General features: G+C 42.2%; 2 protein-coding genes and 1 long non-coding RNA gene across 5 annotated transcripts in view; 1 reads left to right on the top strand and 2 right to left on the bottom strand.

Annotated features, from left to right (window-relative positions):
* LOC135094909 (microtubule-associated proteins 1A/1B light chain 3C-like) overlaps positions 1–3,495 on the bottom strand; it is a 22,237-nt gene extending 18,742 nt beyond the window's left edge. Inside the window, exon 1 of the mRNA XM_063995418.1 lies at positions 2,327–3,495. Within this exon, the coding sequence (XP_063851488.1) occupies positions 2,327–2,489 (163 nt within the window). The 5' untranslated portion in view covers positions 2,490–3,495. The remainder of the gene's footprint in view (positions 1–2,326) is intronic.
* Positions 3,496–3,871: 376 nt separating this feature from the next.
* LOC135094912 (uncharacterized) overlaps positions 3,872–10,000 on the bottom strand; it is a 10,354-nt gene continuing 4,225 nt past the window's right edge. The window contains exons 2-3 of one of the 2 annotated variants that reach the window (XR_010264007.1): positions 9,236–9,374; positions 3,872–4,181 (exon numbers count right to left, since the gene is read on the bottom strand). This is a non-coding gene — a long non-coding RNA (uncharacterized LOC135094912). Of the gene's footprint in view, positions 4,182–7,825; positions 7,993–9,235; positions 9,375–10,000 lie in introns of those variants that run through there. The other variant, XR_010264006.1, reaches the window with a different exon arrangement.
* LOC135094904 (protein O-linked-mannose beta-1,2-N-acetylglucosaminyltransferase 1-like) overlaps positions 6,462–10,000 on the top strand; it is a 9,630-nt gene continuing 6,091 nt past the window's right edge. Inside the window, exons 1-5 of one of the 2 annotated variants that reach the window (XM_063995411.1) lie at positions 6,462–6,630; positions 7,892–7,949; positions 9,063–9,136; positions 9,257–9,330; positions 9,893–10,000. The exon at positions 9,893–10,000 is cut by the window's right edge and continues 435 nt beyond it. The gene's annotated coding sequence lies outside the window, so the exon portion shown is untranslated. Of the gene's footprint in view, positions 6,631–7,864; positions 7,950–9,062; positions 9,137–9,256; positions 9,331–9,892 lie in introns of those variants that run through there. The other variant, XM_063995412.1, reaches the window with a different exon arrangement.

Below are 10,000 nucleotides of genomic sequence, written 5' to 3'. Positions count from 1 at the left end.
GGAAATGCCTGTGATGTTACAAAGCATGTCTTATTGTTGTTATTATTATTATCATTTATTTTTATTAGTTATTATTATCTGTCTGTGTGTGAGTGTGTGTATTACGTGAATATACTCGCGCGCGCTTCCACACACACACATATTGATAATAGTAGTAGTAGTAATTCTTTGGTGGTGGTGGTGGTAATAGTAAATACAGAAGAAGAAGAAGAAGAAGAAGAAGAAGAAGAAGAAGAAGAAGAAGAAGAAGAAGAAGAAGAAGAAGAAGAAGAAGAAGAAGAAGAGGAGGAGGATGATGATGAGGAGGAGGTGAATAGAGCACAACAACAACAACAACAACAACAACAACAACAACAACAAAAACTTACCTAGCCCATTGAGGCCGCACTGAACCTTTGAGAGAGAGAGAGAGAGAGAGAGAGAGAGAGAGAGAGAGAGAGAGAGCGAGAGAGCGCAAGACAGTTTCCACTTAAGTCATTCCACTACCTCATTTAAAACTCACAAACATGAACAAGTGAGCAAATAAAGCACTCAGCATCTCATCCCAGAATATAAAACCACAAATAGAAACCGAGGAAGGAAAAGAAAACGGGCGTGAAGTCAACAAAACACTTGGAAAAGACCTACGTGGCACCTCAACCCTTGGCAACAGGTACGACAGCTTTGCAATGCTAATAAAAAAGATCGTTTATTTTTTTTCTTTTACACTATCCAATAAATAAAAATAATAAAATACTTAACTTTTCTTCTTAGTACAGCGACATATGGTTAAGAAAAACGTGTTCAAATATGGAATTATTAATAGCTAATAGGTTTATTTATTTATTTTTTAACAGTACTATAGTCACAACGAATACTTTACAGAACTAAAGCAATATTAATAAATGGACGAATGCACCGTTTCTTTTAACACAAGTAACTTAACAAACAACGTAGTAAAGAAAAAACATACTATTATGACTATTTCGTCTTTATTTTTCACATTACGCAGATGAAGACGGTCCATTGAGATGCGTCCATGTCATCTTATCTTCGGAACGTTGCACTTATTCTACCACTTAATGTTTATGAGCTAATACACGTACTTGACACCCTGATAATATGATAGATTGTTCACTTACTCGCTTACACATCGTCTGGAGTTAGGGTAAAGTAGAGGGCAAGGCGTAAAATAGGAGATAAATGGAGGATGGTAGGCTACAGTGCTGCATGTACCTACTATTCCCCTTGGTTCCTGACCTTACCTAAGATGGGGAGTATGAGTGGGTCTCTCTCTCTCTCTCTCTCTCTCTCTCTCTCTCTCTCTCTCTCTCTCCGTTCCACGTGACTTAACACACATTCTCATTCTCTCTCTCTCTCTCTCTCTCTCTCTCTCTCTCTCTCTGCAATGAATGATAAAAAGGTCAAATGAAAAACGCAATTGCATCTCAAGTGGAGGAGGAGGAGGAGGAGGAGGAGGAACAAGGATAAGGAAGAGGAAGAGGAGGAAGAAGAGGAGGAGGAGCGGAAAAGTGACGAGGCGGAGGAGGAGGAGAAGGAAGCGAGGGGAAGGAATAAGGAAGAGATAAAATTATTTAAGACATACAAAAAAAAAGACAGAACAGAAGAGGTCATGGAGTAAAGAAGAGAGGAGGAGGAGGAGGAGGAGGAGGAGGAGGAGGAGGAGGAGGAGGAGGAGGAGGAGGAGGAGGAGGAGGAGGAAGTGATTAAATAAAACAATGATAATAGCAGAAACAAATTAGTCTGGGGAAGAGGAGGAGGAGGAGGAGGAGGAGGAGGAGGAGGAGGAGGAGGAGGAGGAGGAGATAATAACATAACAACAATTAGAAGAAGAAGAAGAAGAAGAAGAAGAAGAAGAAGAAGACGCAGAAGAAGAAGAAGAAGAAGAAGAAGAAGAAGAAGAAGAAGAAGAAGAAGAAGAAGAAGAAGAAGAAGAAGAAGAAGAAGAAGAAGAAGAAGAAGAAGAAGAAGAAGAAGAAGAAGAAGAAGAAGAAGAAGAAGAAGAAGAAGAAGAAGAAGAAGAAGAAGAAGAAGAAGAAGAAGAAGAAGAAGAAGAAGAAGAAGAAGAAGAAGAAGAAGAAGAAGAAGAAGAAGAAGAAGAAGAAGAAGAAGAAGAAGAAGAAGAAGAAGAAGAAGAAGAAGAAGAAGAAGAAGAAGAAGGTGATGATGATGATGATGATGATGATGATGATGATGATGACGACAGGAGACAGAAGAGACAAATAAACAAGAAAACAATAACTACTACTATCACCACCACCACCACCACCACCAAAAACACACCAAAACACCCTGAAACACCTTTAACAACCCAACAGCCCCTTACCGTAGTTTCTGGTCTGTTTGAATGTCTTGGGGGGAAGGTACAAGGCTTGATGTTCCTGTTGGCTGTCATAATTCGTCTCACACTCCATCCTTGTGTTAAGACTGTCTGGGACTTTGGCACAGAAGACACAGTTGCAGCGAAGAGCTCTTGGTTTTGGCCGCATGGTATAGAGAGAGAGAGAGAGGGAGAGAGAGAGAGGGAGAGAGAGAGAGGGAGAGAGAGGCAGTTTTCTCTCTCTCGTCACGTGTTTTCACTCTTGCCGCCTTAAGGATCGCGTGAATTTGTGTGTTTGTGTGTTTATGTACGAGTGAGTGTGTGTTTTTGTATGTCAGTTACTGTGTGTGTGTGTGTGTGTGTGTGTGTTCTCTTCTTCTTCCTCCTCTTCCTCCTCCTCCTTCGTTTTCTTCCCCTGTTTTTATCTTAGCGTCTTCCTCGTTGAGTCCGTTCACCTCGTCTTCCTCCTCCGTGTGTGCCCCGCCTAACTTTGGGTGCTGTGAAATGCTGTGTCTGCTGTCTCCTGTTGCTGTGCGCTCCTAGGAAAGGCGGTTTGGTTTTGTTTTTCTTCCTGATCTGCTTTGATTTATTTTCCTTCTGTTTCTGTTTCCCGTTTTGTTGGTAGGTCTTGTTATTCTGTTATCGCTGTCTGTCTGATTTATCTACTGTTGTGTACTGTCCAGATTTCCTTTTCTCCTTTTCCGCTTTATTTTTTCTGTTTTCTGTCCAAAAATCCACGTTTTCATTCGTGTCGTGCTGTTTGTCTCCTGTTTCTGGCCTTTTCCTCCCGTCTGCTGTTCACTGCTGTCAATTCCACTGGATAGCCCAGCCACTCACTCCTCGCCTTGCTGTTTGTCTTCTTTTCCCTTGTTTCTGTCTATACGTTTACTAATGTGCGATTTGTCCACAGTTTTTATCAATTCCACTTTCCTGCCGTCAAGGTACAGCGCACACACGAACGCACAGACACCCACGGTCACTTCTATAACCAGTTCTTTTCTTAACCGAAGCCTCCTAACACTCAACTTGTCACCTCACCACGGCTTTTGTGAGTGAGCGAGTGAGAGACGAGTGAGTGTGTGTCAGCGAGAGAGAGAGACCCGAGTGCTAACGCGTGCAGTCCCCAACAGCCTGCGCGCGTGTTTGTGAGTGTGTATGTGTGTGTGTGTGTCGGGATAGGCTCACTGCTTGCTTGTATCCGGTGCTTCAGTTCTAGAGGGGGAGTGGGGGGAGAGTGGGAGAGTGCGGGAGGGAATTGGGGGTTGGTTAGAGACAGGGGGAGAGAGAATAGAGGGGTATGGCTTCGAGAGAGAGGAAAACTGGAGGAGATGGGGTGACGGGTGAGGAAAAGTGGAGAAAGGGAAAAGCAGGAAAAGAAATATAGGAAGGAAGGAAAGTAGCAGTTTGAGAGAGAGAGAGAGAGAGAGAGAGAGAGAGAGAGAGAGAGAGAGAGAGAGAGAGAGAGAGAGAGAGAGAGAGAAAAAACTGAGACTGAAGGAAGGAAAAAAGATTAAGAAAGAATACTGGAGAGAGAGAGAGAGAGAGAGAGAGAGAGAGAGAGAGAGAGAGAGAGAGAGGCGGGGAGGGTGTACGGGTGGAGGGATGGGGGAGGGGGTGAGCGTTATGTCAGTTAGCACCAGCAGCGTCATGACACCCTGGTAACCATCTGGCCGCCTCGATGACCTGTGGACTAGTAACCAGTATCTGTGGACTAGGAGACCGCACGCCTGCTCTTCATTCCTCCCCTCTCTCTCTCTCCTCTCCCTCTTCTCTCTCCCCATCTCTATCTGTAGTGATATGCGCAACTGTATCACTCACTTGGATTGTTCTATTACTGGGTGTCTTTGTGTTCCCTTGTGACCTAATAGGGTAAAAAAAGAAGATAAAGCAGGGGGTGCGCGGGTAGGCATGGAGAAGACATTACTTAGCGTTCGAGTGCAGATGAAATTATTATTGTTCTTTTTTTTTTTTAGTTCATGTGATAATAAACAGGGATTATGTGCGTAAAAAAGTGTTTGAATAAGATAAAATGATTCACTGGCTTCTGTTGGAATTCTGGTTGTGAAGTTTGCGAAAATAGAAGAAAAGTACTGGTAATTATTAGCATTCGAGTGAGGATGAAATTATAATATTGTATACATGTACATTATTGTCGTTAATGATTTTTTTTTCTTTGTATAATTCAGTTGGTAATGTTAACGCAGTATTCGAGTGAAAATAAATAGATCAGTAGTTAGTTGATCTGACAATAACAAATTAACAAATCGATAAAAAAATAAATAAAACAAACTAGATAAATACAATTAAATAGAAAATAAATAAAATAGTAAATAAAAATAAATAAATAAATAAACAAAAATAAATAGATTGATAAACTACTCGAATGAAAACAAATAATTATGAAGATATTTATAAAATGAATCTAAGAACAACAAATTATACACTAAGACACTAGTTGAAAGATAAACAAATAAAAATAAAATAAGAACAATAAATCAATAAAACCAATAAAAAAAATTGATAAAACAAAATAAAATCGAAGAAAAAAATAAATAAACAAATAAATAAATAAAAAAAAATGATAACCAAACTTCGATACATAAATAAATAAATAAATAAACAAATAAATAAAATAAAAAAAATCAAACGAACACATACCACACCACTCAGAACCAAATTTACGTAAAACAAACAAAACACGAACACTTCATACCACCTCACTCCCCACCCCCAATGCATCACCCACCACCAGCCCCGCCCCGCTCCCTCTCGCTCTCCCTCTAGTTCCTCCCCACAATCCCACGCATCAGATTGGCCAGCGGCGTGGGTACCTAAGCGCTGATTGGCTGGCTATTGCTACCCCACCCAGCCCCCAACATGTCCCCCACCCCCTCTCTCTCTCTCTCTCTCTTGACCTGCGCGGCGCCAAGCTGGTTACCATGCAGGACGCCGATAGGACATTAACCCCTGTATCCTATGAAGGGGGGAGGCGCCAGCTGAGGGGCGCGGCAGGGGGCGGAGGCCAGCATGGGTGAGACGAGAGAGAGAGAGAGAGAGAGAGAGAGAGAGAGAGAGAGAGAGAGAGAGAGGTGGTTTTTGTTGATTTATGTGTATTTGTGTATTTTGCTTCGGTTTATTTCGTTAGTCTCTCTCTCTCTCTCTCTCTCTCTCTCTCTCTCTCTCTCTCTCTCTCTCTCTCTACTAATACTACTACCACAATCACTATTACTTTTTTTTTCAATATACGTAAGAGGGTCACTGGCCAAGGGAGAAGGAAAAAAAAGTAGATAATCCCACAGAGGTGCCACTCCCGAAAGAGAAGTTAGGAGAATCATCGGAAACTGAAGGATGTCTTGAAACCTCCCTCTTGAAGGAGTCCAAGTCACAGGAAGGAGGAAATACAGAAGCAGGCAGGGAGTTCCACAGTTTACCAGGCTACTACTACTACTACTACTGCTACTACTACTACTACTACTACTACTGCTACTACTACTATATTTAGAAACCGTTTTCCAGGTGTCTACTTTCTAATCTTACTGTTACTAACCTCTCTCTCTCTCTCTCTCTCTCTCTCTCTCTCTCTCTCTCTCTCTCTCTCTCTCTCTCGTACACACGCACAATTACATGAAAACACCTGAAAATCTTTGTTATTCAGTATTCATATTTGTGACAGAAATAAAAAAAAGAACACACACACATACATACACACATATAAACATACATACATATATACATACATACACACACATACAAGTGACGTGTGCTCCTGACGTAAGGCTAAAAACATACAAGGAAGATGTATTTAGAATCATTTTTACCTCTTCCTCCTCCTCTTCTTCCTCCTCTTCCTCCTCCTCCTCCTCCTCCTCCACCTTCTGTTTAGTTGACGTGGTGGTGGTGGTGGTGATTGTGGCGGTGCAGACACACACACTGATAGATACATAGATAGACAATAAGTAGATAGAGGAAGATAAACAGATAGATAAAGATAAACAGACAGACAGACAGACAGACAGACACAATGACCGGCTGACTGACTGATAGAGAGACAGACAGACAGACAGACAGACATAAAAAAAACGAGAGAGAGAGAGAGAGAGAGAGAGAGAGAGAGAGAGAGAGAGAGAGAGAGAGAGAGAGAGAGAGAGAGAGAGAGAGAATACAAATAGACAAACAAATAACACACACACACACACACACACACACACACACACACACACACACACACACACACACACACACACACACACACCATGCACAGATACAGACACACACCAGCCAACCTGTTTACCTGTTCATCAGCATGCATGGTGAGTGACTGAATACCTTACTAATTAACAACAGGTGGGGCGTGCACAAGTGAGAGACGAAGGGGGCTGTTAGGAAAGGAGAGGTGTGGATAGGTAGGTGGAGAATGGGAGTAGATAGATAGATAAATAGATAGATAGATAGATAGTTTAATGAGTAGATACATTGATAGATAGATAGATAAATAAATAGATATGTGTATATTCTTCTCTCTTTTTCTTTTATTTTCTTATTTATTTTGTTTCTCTCCTCTTCCTTCTTCACTGCCCTCTTCTCTTCTCTTCTTTCCATCTCCCTTCTTCTCCCTCTGCTTTCTCTTCCCACTCCCTTCTCTTCTACTTTCTCTCTTGCCAATCTTCCTCTTCCTTTCCCTTCCCTCCTTCCCTTTCTCCTCCTCCTCCTTTTCTTACTATCTCCCTATCTCCTCCCCCCTCCCTCCTTCCCTCCTTCCTTCCCTCCCCCAGCCACCTCACACACACAAAACCACCTCTTTTCTCTTTCTTTTCTTCCTCCTTCTCCTCCTTCTTCCTCCTCCTCCTCCTCCTCCTCCTCCTCCTCCTCCTCCTCTACCCCCTCCTCACCAATACCGCCACAATAGCAGTGTTACGCTAATGTTGAGCTTGTTAGTGAGGTCATAACGATCGTAATTCTTTGAGCTTGTTATATTTTGCAAGGTGTGTGTGTGTGTGTGTGTGTGTGTGTGTGTGTGTGTGTGTGTGTGTGTGTGTGTGTGTGTGTGTGTGTGTGTGTGTAGAGAAAATGCAGGTTTATTCATTTCCTGTGTCTGTGTATACCTCAGTGCAACGTCAGCGAGAGAGAGAGAGAGAGAGAGAGAGAGAGAGAGAGAGAGAGAGAGAGAGAGAGAGAGAGAGAGAGAGAGAGAGAGAGAGAGAGAGAGAGAGATTTCGTATACCTTATGTAATAACTTAAACACACACACACACACACACACACACACACACACACACACACACACCTGTTCCTTCAGTTCCCTTCACTTTCCTCTTCTTTCCTCCTTTTCTCAACCCTTCTCCCCCAACTTTCTCCTTCACTTTCCCTCCTCTTTCCTTCCTTCCCCTTCCGTTTCCTCTTTCTTGCCCCTTCCTTCGTACCATTCCACCTGCACCCACACCTCTAACGACACACCATTCCTAACTAACCACTGTATATAACCTCAAGGGCAAAATACACCAATAAACAGTTATATTTTCTAAAGTTTTCCTTACAATCCAATTAAATACAAACAGTTCTCCCTTCCTACAGACCGTGATTGTATTATTACCAACGTGTGCGTGGCTGCTGCGACCCTGGCCACGTACAGGTAAGGTTAATTAGCCACCAGGTGAGACGTGGGACAGGTAACACTGAAGTAACACAAAGGTAACAGTAATTAATTAATGATGTTGCTTTTCACTACATTTATTGGGGGAAAGGGAGGAGAGGGGTAAGGGAGGAAGGGGAGGGTGGGGAAGGAGAAACGAGAGAAATGGTGGTAAGAGAGAAGTAAGGGGGGATAGGAAGGACAGGAGTAGAGGGTAGAAGGGGTCTGGGAGGGGTAGGGGGGAAGGGGAGGGAAAGGGGGTGTATCTAAGGGGTATCTAAGGTAATTATCTGTATAGGTATGGCCAGGTGAGACGTGTGTGTGTGTGTGTGTGTGTGTGTGTGTGTGTGTGTGTGTGTGTGTGTGTGTGTGTGTGTGTGTGTGATTAGATTGGACAGTAATACAGATTCCATTAGTGCTTGTTGCTATAGCTACTACTACTACTACTACTACTACTACTACTACTACTACTACTACTGAGTTTATCGTATTGTTGTTTTCTTATCTGTTTTCTTATCCACCTTTTTTTTGCTTTCTATTATCTCTCTCTCTCTCTCTCTCTCTCTCTCTCTCTCTCTCTCTCTCTCTCTCTCTCTCTCTCTCTCTTTTGTCCCCTCTTCTTTTCTTGCTTAATCCTGTTTACATTATTTCTTTTTTTTATCCTCTCTCTCTCTCTCTCTCTCTCTCTCTCTCTCTCTCTCTCTCTCTCTACCCTAATACACTTTCCTTCCTTCTTTCCTTTCTTCCTTCAATTCTTCCTATCTTCCCTCCTTTCTTCCTATCTCCCTCCCTTCCTTCCTTCCTTCATCTCTTCTTATCTTCTTTCTTTCTCTGTTCTTTTTTTTCTGTTTCTATTTATGTCCCTTCTTTGTTCTTGTCCTTGTCCTTCCTCCTCCTCCTCCTCCTCCTCCTCCTTCTCCTCGACCCACTTAGGGACAAAACACACACACACAAACACACACACACACAGAGAGAGAGAGAGAGAGAGAGAGAGAGAGAGAGAGAGAGAGAGAGAGAGAGAGAGAGAGAGAGAGAGAGAGAGAGAGAGAGAGAGAGAGAGAGAGAGGAAAGGGTTAAACTATTTTCTTTTCGCTAATTTTCCTTATATTTCAGAAACAAAAACGTTTACTGGGGAGGATAGCACCTTCATCCCCCGAAATCCCCATCAACACTCCCCAAACAAGCAGGTACTACTACTACTACTACTACTACTACTACTACAATGATCTTATCAGGGTAGGGGGAAGTGAATATTTACTTAAGTTACCCTTTTAAATAACACGTACCCCCTCCGTTTTCTGTGACAGGTCAGGCTTGGTCCTCTCTCTGGCATCCCCCTCCTGTTGTTGGTGACCACGCATGACCTCTCCTTGTTGCGCAGGTCAGGACAGGTCACGGCAGGTCACAGATGGACGGGTATTAGTCCTGTATAGCAGTGGATAAGAGAGAGAAAGAGAAATTAAACAGATGAAATTAAAGGAGTTGATTGATAGAAGGGCTTGGCTATGTTAGCTTATATAAGGTTAGGTTAGGTAAGACAGACAGACAGACAGACACAACGAGATGAACAGGAGATAAAATAGTATAGATAATAAAAGATAAACAACAATAAAGAAAGATATAAAGATAAAAAAAACAGCAACAACAACAATAACAATAACAACATAAATCACAATAATACCCATACACACAAATCTCTGCAAATCATCACACACACACACACACACACACACACACACACGCGCGCGCGCGCACACGAAGAAAACTAATGAATAAAAGAATAAAACAAATAATTAAACGAATAATAATAACAATAACATTCCCAAACCCACAAATCATTAGAAAATCACCGAAAATAATAATAATAAAATAAATAAAAGGAACAAAATCAAATCAAATCAAATTACAAACACAAATACAAACAACATTTTCAAACCCCACAGATCATTAGAAAGCATCAGAACCACCACAGTTGACAGCGGCCTGCACCTCATAGCTACCGTGGCAGACCCTTCACAGCCCGTCCTAGGATCTCCTACACCAACACTCCT

This window comes from Scylla paramamosain, chromosome 47 (assembly GCF_035594125.1).
Source record: "Scylla paramamosain isolate STU-SP2022 chromosome 47, ASM3559412v1, whole genome shotgun sequence".
Classification (NCBI taxonomy): domain Eukaryota; kingdom Metazoa; phylum Arthropoda; class Malacostraca; order Decapoda; family Portunidae; genus Scylla; species Scylla paramamosain.
The sequence above is the reverse complement of the archived record's forward strand: the minus strand, read 5'-3'. Positions and strand labels throughout refer to the sequence as shown.